Below are 13560 nucleotides of genomic sequence, written 5' to 3'. Positions count from 1 at the left end.
AGTCCTCAAAGGAAATCAGAGTGACGTTATCAGAACAGGGCGAATGGATGCTAGGTGGTCAGAAAGCAGTAAATATCCACTATAGGGCTTAATAAACATGTGTTGATTGAGTGACAGTGGCCCATTCCTTTAATTCTGAAGACATTTTGCACTGTAAGATAGTACAAGTGATTTCTTTAGACCTTATCAGTGAACACCTTGGAGAGCATCAGTTTATCAGATTCTTTCTACCAATGGCAATTAGAACAAGATCTTACAGAAAAGGGAAACAGAATGACTCCCTGATGGAGGGAGAGCACTAGGAGAGAGAAATAAAATCTCAGCTCTGTCATCATGTGCTCAGAGAAATATTTTCTGACCTTCCTGACTAGGTCAAGCCTCCCTCCATTCTACTTTCTTATAGGTCTGTGTCTTCTCCTTTGTGGCTAATACAATGCAAGTTAAATTAGAGTTTTCAATTAATGGCCATTTCTCCTATAAGTTGTAAACTCTGAGGGCAGGGCCAATGTCTTTCTGCTCACTTCTGTGTTTCTGTTACATATTCCAGAGCCCGGCATATTCTAAATGCTTAGTAAATACTTATTGGATGGATGACATGAGTGAATAAATGAATGAATAGGTTCTAAAAGGGCCAGAAAAACTGGTCAGCTGCACAAGTATCTAGAGTAGGTCCTTCCAACCACAAATCAGGGGCAGGCACCATCTTTCCCTTCCCAGGCACATGGAGTGGCAGGAAAGAGGTTAAAAGTAGTGCAGATTAGCCAATGCATCATCCACTAGGGGCTGGGCCATGGTAGACCTTTTCCCAGAACCCTCCCCTGGAGGGTAGAAGGCCCATAAGGTGGTGGCAGCAGTCGTCCACAGCTGCTGGGAGAGGAAATAAGTTATTCGCACTCTGATCTGGGGCATCCCTTCCTTGCTGTGGGCATCTACCCAAGCAGAAACACTGCTTATGTGAATGCTATGCTCCCCACATGGCTAATCTGCATGTGTCTCCTGGGACAACATAATAAGCCCTTCCATTTCTACGGCACTTCAAAGTCTACAGAGCTCTGTCATAATTCTTCTTTTTTTTTTTTTTTTGTACACAAAAACCAACTTGTAAGACAAGCAGGTGTCATTGGCCTCATTTTATAGATGAAAAAATGAAGGCTTAGCATCTTGTTAAGGTTATACATCTAGGGAACTTCAAAGCCAGGTAATCTCCTCATCATCCATGTGTAGAAGGAATATACTTTTAGCATAAAAAATTTCAAGGCCTTCTTTTGAGCCCTAAAGGTAGCTCTCACCTTGTCACTGAACATAATGTTGAAACATGCTAAATAAAGGGATTCAGGGAAACAGTGTGTCAAGTTATGATTCAGTTTTAATTCTTGAGGGTACAGTTTTATTCTTGTTAAATCATATTATTAATAGGTTTCATCCTAGTTTAAATTGATTTAGAGGGAGAAAGAAAAAGAGAGAGTGAAAGAGATAGACAGACAAACTTTGATTTCATTTGCAATTCAGTTAAAATTTATTTTGTCTTTGAGTTTGGAAGTGACAAATTAACTCCATTTTCTTCCCATTTTTGATTCATTTTAGGTCAACTCATTTTCTTCAGAGACAGCGTAGGCACAGGCCCTTTGAGGCGTGAAGGCTCAACCTGTGGATCCAGGCTCTCCACTCCGAGCCTAGCCCTAAGGCCTTCCCCCTCATGCAGGTCATGAAAAGCAGGTGACAATAGGTGGCTGGAGGAATTTCCTGTGACCTGACTCCTCTTTGGGGGGTCAGAGATCTGAATGTGTCATCATAATTGGAATTTTATCTGCACGCTTTAAAACAAAACAGCAACCACTCCCCCACAATTCTGGCTCAGGCTCTGTAAGACACACGCTGAGATCTGAAGAGGTGATGGTGAGAAGTGATGCCTTCTGAGCTCAGGTGAACCAGGATGTGTTCTTCTTTTTCCTCAAATAGGGTCTGAGACTTCCAGCAGCCTTTCATCAATGACCAAACTCCAAGAGCAGGTCTGGCCTGCAGTGCAGCAGCTAACACTCATCTGGCCCTTACCATACTCCCAGTGCGGGGCTAAGTGCTTCACACATATTATCTCAACTGTGCTCACAACTCCCCTGAGGTAGCAACAAGTACCATCCCTGAGGAATCAACTCAGCAGAGTGAAGGAAACTGCCCAAGACCACATAGCTAGTAAGTCCAGGAGCTGGGATTGCAATCTAGACTCATCCACTTCCAGTGGGAAGGGGAAAAGAAGAATGGAGACAACCAATCCCCAGTGAAAGCCTGGAAGCCAGGAGCAGAGCCTTCATTATGCATGGAAGAGAGGTATGCTTCTAACCCAAACCCCTTCCCAGGTCTTTTATGTGAGCAAAAATATAAATTTCTGTTGTGTTTGAGCTGTTATAATATTTGCGGGTTTATTTGTTGCAGCAGGTAGCATTAGTCCAAGTAGTCTGCATAAGCACCTAACCCAGCCTTGTAGGCTTGAGAAGGCCAAGTATGCTGATTCTGAAGACTAGATAGTTGCCAACAAGGCAAATAAGAGGGGTAAAGGGCTTGTGCCTAGGCTCTCCCAGGAAGCTGCAGTTAGGAACTAAGGACAGCCCAGTGGAGGCCAGTCTGAGACAAGGCCTTCTCAGTGGGCTCCTCCTGTCAGCCTGGCCTTATAACACACATCTCTCTCCTTCCAGGCCCTCAGCAACAGGAAGAGCCAGCTTCTAACATATGGTGAGTGAGCCAGAGGTAGGGGTTGCAGGCCTTGAACAATTGCAAGTGGGGGAGAAAACAGACAAAAAACAATATCACCCTGTGAGTATGTCTCCTGGTCTTACCTCCATACTGTTTCCTGACTTCTTTTCTCCATAGTCCTAATTGCCCACCATACATCACATTTAAAATTGTTGAGCAGTTTGGGAGACTCTGTCAGGGAGCCACTGTCTGCTGCCTGGCTCTCCCATCCTGGCTAGGCATCTGCCTTCAGTCCTGCATGAGAAATCCTTCTCCTGCCCCATCACTCTGTTCTGATTTCCAAGCAAATGTTCCCTCATCACATATCGCAAACTGCTATGACCTGAGGGAACTTCATGGTGGTGATGGAAAGTTCCCACTGCCTCCTTCTGTGGGGTTTTTTTGTAAAGACTGGAGTCTTTGTCCATCTTGGCAAGAAGTTGAAGACCCTTTTCTCCTTATGTTTTGCTGTAGTCATCCTTTCCATTCATTCAAACTTTGCCATAAGCTCATCCTCATGGCTTTGTAGACAAAACTCCCATGTCTACCTGGTTCCCCACCCACCATCCCACCCCTGAATAAACAACAGCTCATTTGTAAGAGATTTTAATTTCATCTTGGTATGCCATTAAGGAGTGGAATAAGGATCTCTATTCATTTTCACTCACATAGTATCTGCTACATTCTCCAACTGGTCTTTACCACAGAAACCTGTGGGGCCATACAGCATCTGCATAATTTTCAATCATCAGACTGATTTGGGTTTCTTGGTGGTTTGCATAAATTATAAACAAGAGCACAAAAATCACACAACATAGACTCTACCATAAGGGGACATGTTTCCTCTGGCATTGCCAGAGTGATAGGGACGTGTCTCTGTGTTCAAGTCTCCAATGATGTTCCCAGAAATGAGGCCAAACCTGTCCTGGCCCCTCCTGGATGGGTCCACAGTGACCCTCTGTCTTCCCCACCAACTCATTCTGGGTTCCCAGGAGACTTCCTAGCACAGAACAATCCCATCCTAGCACCGCAACTGGAGACCAGGGTGTGGAACTGTCCCCATGTACAATGGCTGCTGGGTCTTCTGTGCCGAGGATCAGAAGAGTGAGTTGGAAGGAAGAGCCAAGGGTTTCCACCAGAACCTGCTGCCCCTGTGAGCTCCATGAGGTTCTTTAGAAACAGACCCTCTAAAACAAGGGGCCCCAAACTTTTTCTGTAAGGGCCAGACAATACAGATAGCAAATATTTCAGGCTTTCCAGGCCACAGACAGCCTGTTATATATTCTTCTTCTCCTTTTTTTTAATGACCTCAAAAAAAAGTAAAAACCATTCTTCACTGGTAAGCCATAGAAAGCAGGCCTGCAAGCAGGAGTTTGCCCACCCTTGCTCTAGAACACCACCAGGCCCTCCTCTATCCCCTCAGCCTTTGCCTCCTCCCCACTCTGGGACTCTGGGATCCCTCTGAGCTGCTCTGAGTTGGTGTCTCCTCCAGCACAGGCTTTGCAGAGGGACTTCAGCAGGCAGAACTGCCCTCTGGGGTTCAGGAGCCCTCCTGCTCTGCAACCCTATGTACCCTCCTTTGCCAAGTGAGTGGCCTGGTTGTATCTTAAACAACTATCAGATATTAGTCTCAGCCCTGCTCATGTGTCCTGGGAATGAATTAAGCCTTGGTGTTTCCCAGTGAGGTAGGTACATACTATTAGCCTCATCCACACTTGCAGATGCTGAAGCTCAAGAGCTGAACCGACCATCCTAGCACTGCCCAACAACCACTTGTCAGAATTTAAAAGAAAGTCCAGGAGTCTGGGCTTTACATTTTCTCAGAACATGATCAGGGATTATTCTGTCCCACCCCTGCCCAGTGATTCAACCCCAAAGAGAGCAAGAATGCAAAAGAGAACACCATCAGCCACACAGAATTTCTTTCCAGATCTGAAAGACACTCTGAAAACAGAATGAACCCAAGAACTCAAAGCTATGGGGCTAGGTGGAGCAGCCCTTTCTGCCCTGCTGACAAGTCTTGTCAAACTAAAAATAAAGTTTATAAAAGTAAATTATCTCATTTTATAACTTAAGTGCATCAAACATTTCCTTAAATATAGTTCACACTGAAAATAAAGTTACTTTTGCTGTACAGTTGGTGTCTGTTATAATTAGGAATAAACTTTGAGGGTAAAATATGAAAGGTTACACACTCACACACACACATCTATCTATCTGTCCTTCTGTCTATTGGTGTGTAGATGGATAGACATATGCACCTCTTGACAAGAGCTTCCCCGACATGGTGGGAAGTTGTTAGGAGTCCCTAAGTATCTAGTTTGCATGAGAATGTCTATATTAAAAGTCTCTGTCCTTAATGATAAACACGTCTTCATACCTAACGCTAAGACTCTTATTAGAAACATTAAACTATGCAATCCATAATGTATTCAGTCTTTGGAAATGCTGAGCTACACCATATCATTATACAACAGCATCCCCAACAAAACTCCCTCCCCAACCCACCTCTTCCCTGGCCTCCCTGTTCTAAAGCCAGCGACCCCTCACAGAATATGGTTGTTCCATATGGGAGCCTAGTCACAGAACTCTAGGGGAAGACTCAAGAGGTGAAGTAAGAATTCTGCATGGAGTACAGGTGGTCAATGGGGTTTCCCACTCTGGATTGCAGAGGCCCAGCTTCTGAGGTTGCTAGGAAACAGTCACCCAGGTTACTGAGGGAGGTGTCGTCGCTATCCAGGTCATGGAAAAGGGGCTCGGCACCTGAAATGGAGACAAAACACTGGCATGAGAGTCTTGAAGAGGTGACTCATTTCAGTGCTAGGATATTCAGCTGAATTCAACAAGTGTTGCCTGAGCACAGGCTCCAGGTGAAACTTTCTACAGAAAGTCTATATTCTCTTTAGGGGACTCGTGTCCAAAGTGCAACAAGTGAAAACAATCTAAACCAGGATATGACAAAGTGCTAAATTGAGTGCAGCATAAGCAAATGTCACAATGTCTAGACAGGGAGTGTGGGGAGTAGGCAGGACATGTCACCAGAGGCTGGAGAGACAGGGCAGAGCTCCCATAGGACTTGGGCCTGAAAAATGATGCTTGAAGGAGGGATGGTAAAACCAACAAACAAAAAACAAAACAAAAAAAAGCTCTTTGAGTGAAGCTAATGAAAACTCCTGTGATAACATTTGTTCTTTCAAACACCAAGGGTCTACTATCAGCTGTTACCCCAAATTTGTAATGCAAAGAAAAGGAAGGTTAGGTGCCTGCCTTCAACTAATTTACACCTTTGATAGGGAAGCCAGTAGGGCACACAGTGGAACAGCTGAGAAATCACTGCAACCAGGACCTGGAGGCAAAGAATGTTCTGCCTCCGCTTCAGGTAAATAGGAGAGGTGAAAACTGGAGTTTATACAACTTGTCATGGGGCTTTAAATATTCGTTTTATTAAAGGACTCATCACAGGGATACTTCATGTAACACAACCCCTGAGACTCTGAAAAGAATTTGCAAAAAAATGTATTTGCCCTGTTTTCCCATAGCTGTGCAGTAAAGAATGGTACAGAAGTGACCCGTGCCTTCTAAGGAAGCCAAGAGGGTGGTATCACTGAACATCCAATGAATGGGGTCGGCCAGTGAAGGGCTTGTCAAGGGCCAAATCTTAATAAATATTTGCTGAATGTGTGATATGGGAAGGTAGGGGTGATTTTAACAACAGATTTTTTTTTTTTAATGAAGGCAAAAAAAAAAAAAGTTGTTTGACAAAATCTGTGATCTGTGGCATGAATCTCTGATACTAATGTTTTGAAGGCTTGCTGCTTAAGATGATTTTTTAACTATCAGTGTAATCTATCAGATTACACAGTACAGACCAATGCATTACATACACCACTAACTTTCTCTGTATAAAATGTAATGCCTTATACTTGGCTGAGGTTGAACTTGAGCCTTCACTTCAAAACTCACCCAGCCCCCTACCCTGGGTCCTCAGGTCCCCGGTTGTTGTCCATTAGCTTAAGCACAAAGCTGGGTAAGTGGGAGAGACTCAGCTACCAATATACGCAGCATTTAAATCAATGCTTCTTTGGGTGGGGTGGGTATAAGGGAGATACTTTCACTTTACAAGTCAGTTTATGTTTCACTAGTTAAATTAGAGCACCTATTAGTATCCATAGTATGACAGTCCAGTTAGAAAATTTGTCTTCTGTGCTTTTTATATCTTTTCTTACTTTAGGTAAACGTTTGCTTAATTAAGGCCTTCTGTAGCACTGATACTGCTGATATCTGGCATGAAGCGCGAGACTTGCAGAATTCAATGACAACAAACAGGTCTACAAGGAGAGCACAACTTCCCATTTAAAACCAACAAACAAGAAGCTTTGAAAACAAGATAAATGGAAGTGTCACTAATGAATATGCATGAAGGTCTTTCTCCTGTAGTCATTGGTTAGGCGATTCTGGCAGTATTTTGTAGGGCACATTATTCTGCTTTGGAGCTTCGGTGAGCATCTGGGAACTGCCTAGATGTGTTTAGGAGGGAATGAGAAACCCACACAAGTTATGAGAGGGCCCGGGGGGCTTGAGTCCCTCTTACCATAAGGGTGCATGTGGTCTCCAGGCATCTGGGGTGGGGTGAGACCCTGTCGGAAGGGATCTGAGCTGTAGACACTCTGCTCGATGGCCAGGAGCTGCTGTGGGGTGGGCAGAGCCGTGTAGGGGTTCATGATTCCTTCCATCCCAGCACTCCCACCACCGTTTGTCTGAGCTGTGGAACAAAGAAGCAGCCAGGTCATTCTCAATGTGCAGCCTGGCATGTGATTTCCCTGGGTCCTGATTCCCTCATTTATAAAATAAAATGGGATGAGGTGACATCAGTGGTCCCAGTCTTTGTCCTACCAGAGGCCATCAGGAATCACCTTGGAGGATAGGAATAGGGTAGGGGCTGGGATGTTGAACTTTGAGAACATCCTTGAAATATATTATTTCAACAAAAGGTTTTGATGCTAGCCACATGTTTGGCAGTCACTAGAATAGATGTATCTAAAGATCTTTCTACGATAACCCAGTATGAGCCCATCAGTCAAGTGGGAGTTGTGACCAGTTGACCTCACTGGGCTGATGGGAAGATTCCATAGGACTGTGTATGCTTTGGAATTATATCTTGCTATGCTTGTAGATAGAATTTTATAAGAAAAGCAGGATTCACTTCCTGCCTCCACATCTTGCTGAGGTTCTCTGAACCTGGGAAGAACAGAGACCATTTCCCACCAGCCTCTGCTTTCTTAAGTCTACATTTGGAGTGCCTTTAGAATTATTTAAACTAAGTTCCAAGCCATATGAGTTTGTGTTCTCATATGCTTTGATGCATTCTTCTCCCTTTGAACTGCACAGGGGTCCTGTGAAGTAGGACTAGCAGGCATTAGGGCCCTACCCTAGGGATGCACACAGCCTGAGGAACAAGGAAATGTAGGTCCCACATAAAGAGCCTTAGGGGTGGAGCTGTGGGCAGAATTCAGATCTAACCAGCTTCCTGCTCCACCCTTCCCCACACCTATGCCCTGTTTTATTTCTTCTCTCCCTAACATCTACCTTGTTGTTAACATACTGTTTAGTCTAGAAGGTAAGAAACTAAGGGAACTCTTGGCTGCAAGAGTCAAATTCTGGATTAAGCCTAGACCCGGTGTCAAGCACAAGGCAGGGTCCATGTGAGGATAAGAGTCTCTGTTGAGGAGCCTGAGAAATAGGATCACATTCCACAGACTTCAAAGTGTGGCCCACAGACTTCAAAGTGTGGTCCACAGACTAGCAGCAATGGCACCACTAAAAAGCTTGTTAAAAAGGCAGAATCTTGGGGCCCACCCAGACCTTCCTTATGAATTCGAATCTGCACCTTACCAAAATCCCAGGTGACCTACATGCATATTAAAATGTAAGAAGTCCTGTTTTAAGGTACAGACCATTCAAGGAATTCTGGATAGCTGAGTTGGGTGGCGAGGGGCAGAGCCTTTAAGGATGACATTGTTCTAATATAGTAATTCTTCTTTTTTTTTTCTTTTAACTTCCATGAAGTCTCCCACAGTCTGTCCCTCTTCACCCTCCTCCCTAATCCTCATATCACCCTGACTTTTTCAAAAGTACATCTGGGTAAAGATGAGAAGGCCCATGGCCTGTGGAACACAGTTAGAGTTCTAGTCCCAGCCCCCGCCCTTACTGATCTAGGGCCACATTCAATCTTGCAGAACCTTTGTTTGCTCATCTGTGACACGGGGATAATAACAACTTCTCCACTCACCTCCAGGAAGGGGTGTTGTAAAAGTCAAGTCAGCATGTATGAGAACACCAATCTATAAAAGTGTTCAACAAAGGAGAACATTGTTATTTCACTATCATTATTTTTACTACTTTACGTTATTTTGGAAAGAGGCAAGTCACCGAGGTGTCTTCTATTAAATCGATTAGCCTGGAAGGAGAACTAAGCAAGATGAGAAACTGAACGTATCTGTGACTCTGCAAGTAGTCCTGACACATTCTCCCTGACATTGTGGTGGGATCCAGGCCCAGACGCTGTGGATAAGGTCAGTGCCATCCCCAATCAGCAGTTCTAAGCCTGCAGCTCAGGAGCCCTCAACCCTCTCACAAGTTCCTCATGGCTCAGTCTTCCCTTGAAGGCCTTATCTCTCCAGCGGGTGCGGTCTAGGCTTCACTGAGTGCAGATATGTCATCCAAAGAGCTGGGTAGTGGGAGGCCTCTGGTAGGAACAGCCTGGATTCCAGCCAGAACTGCCTGGGAGGAGGCACCAGCTTACCAGAGCTCAGTCTCTGGGTGTTCTGCTGATCTTGCTGCTGCTGCTGCTGTCGCCTGGCCAGCTTCTTCATCTGATAAGGAGAGGACCATAGGATTAGAAGTCAGGTGGCCTGCAGCATGTTCACAAAGTAAGGGGGGGCCTGGAAGCAACACCTTCCCCGGGAGAGGGCTTGTTGGCAAAGCTCTGGCTCTTACTTAATAAAGGAGCAACAGTGGCCAGCCCTGTGTGCGAGAAGCATTGCAGCTGAGAGCTCTACTCTGCAGCAGTATAAAGACAGCTGGCTGGGAAGCAGGGGTGCAGCTTCTCTTAGCAGGAACAGCGATTTTTCCTCAGCAAATAAAACTTGCTGCTTGTGGTGTGACCATTTTACATTAAGTAATAAGTGTGTGACTGTGAAATCTGCAGCCAGCCTAGACATATGGAACAAGAGGTTGTGATTTGGGGTAAGCCAAGAGGCTGTTCCTTTCCCCATCCCTGTCTGCTGGCCCTTAAGATTGAGATGAGCCTACCCAGAGATTCATGCCTCTTCCAAAGCACCCTGCTAACATGCAAGCTTCCCTGAAGGAATATTTTTTTATTTTTTATTTTTGAGACGGAGTCTCGCTCTGTCACCCAGGCTGGAGTGCTGGAGTGCAGTGGCGTGATCTCGGCTCACTGCAAGCTCCGCCTCCCAGGTTCACGCCATTCTCCTGCCTCAGCCTCCCGAGTAGGTGGGACTACAGGCGCCCGCCACTACATCCGGCTATTTTTTTTGTATTTTTACTAGAGACGGGGTTTTACCATGCTAGCCAGGATGGTCTCAAACTCCTGACCTCGTGATCCACCCGCCTTGGCCTTCCAGAGTGCTGGGATTACAAGTGTGAACCACCGCGCCTGGCCCCCTGAAGGAATATTTTAACTCAATATTTCTCAAACTGTGTTCCATAGAGCATTAGGGTTCCACGAGATGTTGACATATACTTTGAGTGTGTGTATGTGTCTGTGTGTAGGAAACACTAGATTTTTGTAAAACTTTTCTTTATTGCAAGATTTTTCAGAGCTTTAAATGTGTCCCTGTGCTTTATGAATCCATAGGCTATAGGGCCTCTGCAACTTATTGCACTATGGAGTCTTTCTTTGGTACACATCAACAGCCCTGTTCTGAGGATGTCAGTTACGGAAATGCTACCTAACCAATCATGATCAAATAATGAGATAACCTGTGATACTGTAAAGCATATATTTGGTCGTCGACCCTGTTTTTTGGCATACCATTCCTAAAATTTTTGGACTCTCCAAAGTGATGCCTATGTGAATGTTAATGACTGACTGACAGCTGTCAGCCCCTAGGTAGCTTCAGGGTGGAGAATGATAATCAGAAAGACCCAGGTATGATTAGATGGTTGGAACATTCAGCCCCACCCCCAAACCTCTGTGGAAAAGGGATGGGCTGAAAGTTAAGTTGACCATCAATGCCCAGTGATTTAATTAATCATGCCTACATTATGAAACCTCCGTAAAACCCCAAAAGGATGGGGATCGAGAGCTTCCAGACAGCTGAATACATGGAGGTTCCTGGAGGCTGGGGTGCACAGGGAGGGCATGGAAGCTTCACACCCTTCCCCCATTTCTCACCATATGCATCACTTCATTCACATCCATTGTAATATCCTTTATAATAAAGCAGTAAATATAAGTAAGTATTTCCCTGAGTTCTGTGAGATGCTCCAGCAAATTAATCAAACCCAAGGAGTGGGGTCACTGGAATCCCAATTTATAGCCAGTTGATCCTAAGCACAGGTAAAACAACCTGGAGCTTGCAATTGGCATTTGAAGAGGAGGGCAGTCTTGTGGGGCTGAACCCTCAACCTGTGAAATCTGACACTATTTCCAGGTAGAGAGTGTCAGAATTAGAGGACACCCAGTTGGTATCCACTGCACAATTGATTGCTTGCTTGGCGTATGGAGAATATCTCCACATATTTTGTCACAGAAGCATTCTGCGCTGATTGTTGTAGTGTAAGAGCAGAGGAAACATAGAGTTTGTTTTTTCCTCATATCATCCACTAAAGATCAGGGCTCTTGAGAAACAGTCCACAGGGCACATGTATTTTTAGAGGTAGGAAGATGAATGAGCACAAGGTCTAAAACTAAAACCATGATGAAGGAATAGAGAGCTTCATTGGATCCAGAGGACAATATGATGACTTGGGCCTATATTAGTGAGGGCAGGGCCCTAGGAGAAGTAAGAAAAGGCACTCATTCTACCGTGTCATAATATTGTCTTGGACCAGTCATATGCATGCTACTTTTAAAATAACTTTGGTATTTGCATTAAATAAATATGAATTAAAGAACATGCTTTTAGCAAAAGACACAGAAAGACATTTATTCATACAGATGGCTGGCCAAATTCACAGTCATGGCCACTAGGAAAATACAAGCAATTTCACTAAAATGAATGCCTTCTCTCTCCCCTTCTGCAGGGCTGCTGTGGCCAAAATAATTATTGATAACAGAATTTTTGAACCAAGAGAACTACTCTATCCAATGAGCTAAGGCAAGAAAACCTGGCAGCAAGTACAATGTCCTACTGTGATTATTTCAGGAAATCAGCAACACGGGGACAGATAAAAGTAAGAAGCAGGTTACCTTCGCTCTCTGGTTTTGGAACCACACCTGGACGACACGGACACTCAGCCCTGTCTCTGCAGCCAGAGTTTCTCTCACCTTGGAAAAATTGAACATGAGAAGTGTAGACACACTGGCATCTCAGGGTAGGAGATAGAACATCTCCTATATCATACATGAGGAAGCCAAAAGACTGTATCTGCTTTAGGAGCTGGATAGTTTTTAATGTTGAGCATAAACACAAACACGAGAACATTGCTTCCGTTCAGGTAGAAAGAAAGTCCTTCACCAGGTAAAGAAACAAAAGAATAATTATTAATTTACATGTGCATTCCCAAGAGGTGTTTCTGGATTTCTCTTGCTCTGGAAATTAGGCCTTCAAGTGGTTTAGACATCAGTCTATTGTTGTGCTTTAGCTATAAGCCATGCATATGCATTGACCTACTTAAGGAGATCTGAGAGTGAAAATCACTTTGGAAAAACAAATGGCTCTCTCTTGGTCTCCTCTCTTGCCTAAATTCATTGACCTTAATTTTTGGTTTTGTCCCTCATATCTCTAAGTAACTTTGGGTGTTTCACGAATATCTATATAATACATGAGGAAGCCGAGTGAGGGCTACCCCGAGTGAGCCCTGCCCAAAGAGAATAAGATGAGAGCCATCTGGAACCCGGCAGAGCCAGGTAGACAACTCTGAGGCCAGCAGGTGTGCCAGGGCTGTGGTGGAGACAGGTCAACTGGGATCCAGATAATAAAGAGATGCATTTAAACATCTGCCTACCATACAGGCACACAGTGAGGGTCTGGCAAGGTGTTGAGAAGAGAAGGGGCAAGAAGCACAGATTTCCAGAGGGGGGCCTGAGAGACACTGCCCTCTCTTGATTAGATCCTGGGGAGGAGATGGGATTGAAAGAGCTCCTTGAATAAACGTGTGAGTACAGCAAATGGAAGCCTTGAGAAATTCTTCCCCTTTATCATACCACTTGGGGCAAGGCTTAGAAGTGGAATGATTAGAACAGGTTTTTATAGCACATCCTTCTGCTAAGCCAACTAAAATAGGAGTGTACTCAGGGGCCCACCTCCACCTGCTGAAACCCTATCCATTCCTCAGAGGCCCAGCTCAAAAGCCACCTGTTCCACAAAGCCTTGCCTGATTGCCCAGACCAAAGTGACCTTTCCCTTCCCTTGCTTCCTGGCTTCCCCTCTGTTATGGTCCTCAGAGCCCCCTCTCTGGTGTTACAGTAATATGTACACACATCTCCTTCTTGCTGGTTACCTGGAAGCTGCCCGGGGACAAGCACCCAGCACAAAGCCATACATGGGCTGGGAGTTTAGTATACATGGAAGAAGTAAATAAGTGAGGAAGATTATAATTTGTCCTAGTGCAAGCCCAATTTGGGGGCATTTCACTTTCTACCAATAC

The 13560-nt window shown here is 44.8% G+C and overlaps 1 protein-coding gene and 1 long non-coding RNA gene across 2 annotated transcripts in view; one reads left to right on the top strand and one right to left on the bottom strand.

The window, feature by feature from the left end:
- Nucleotides 1-1501: 1501 nt before the first annotated feature.
- LMX1A (LIM homeobox transcription factor 1 alpha) overlaps nucleotides 1502-13560 on the bottom strand; it is a 155333-nt gene continuing 143274 nt past the window's right edge. Inside the window, exons 5-8 of the mRNA XM_054451873.1 lie at nucleotides 12161-12238; nucleotides 9530-9599; nucleotides 7319-7489; nucleotides 1502-5490 (exon numbers count right to left, since the gene is read on the bottom strand). Coding sequence (XP_054307848.1) covers nucleotides 5330-5490; nucleotides 7319-7489; nucleotides 9530-9599; nucleotides 12161-12238 — 480 coding nt within the window. The 3' untranslated portion in view covers nucleotides 1502-5329. The remainder of the gene's footprint in view (nucleotides 5491-7318; nucleotides 7490-9529; nucleotides 9600-12160; nucleotides 12239-13560) is intronic.
- Nucleotides 5453-12462, top strand: LOC129014439 (uncharacterized). The gene is made up of 3 exons (XR_008494222.2): nucleotides 5453-6106; nucleotides 6959-9299; nucleotides 11995-12462. It is a non-coding gene; the product is annotated as an uncharacterized LOC129014439 (long non-coding RNA).

The sequence above is a fragment of the Pongo pygmaeus genome, chromosome 1, assembly GCF_028885625.2.
Source record: "Pongo pygmaeus isolate AG05252 chromosome 1, NHGRI_mPonPyg2-v2.0_pri, whole genome shotgun sequence".
Classification (NCBI taxonomy): domain Eukaryota; kingdom Metazoa; phylum Chordata; class Mammalia; order Primates; family Hominidae; genus Pongo; species Pongo pygmaeus.
This window is presented reverse-complemented; position numbering and strand designations above follow the sequence as displayed.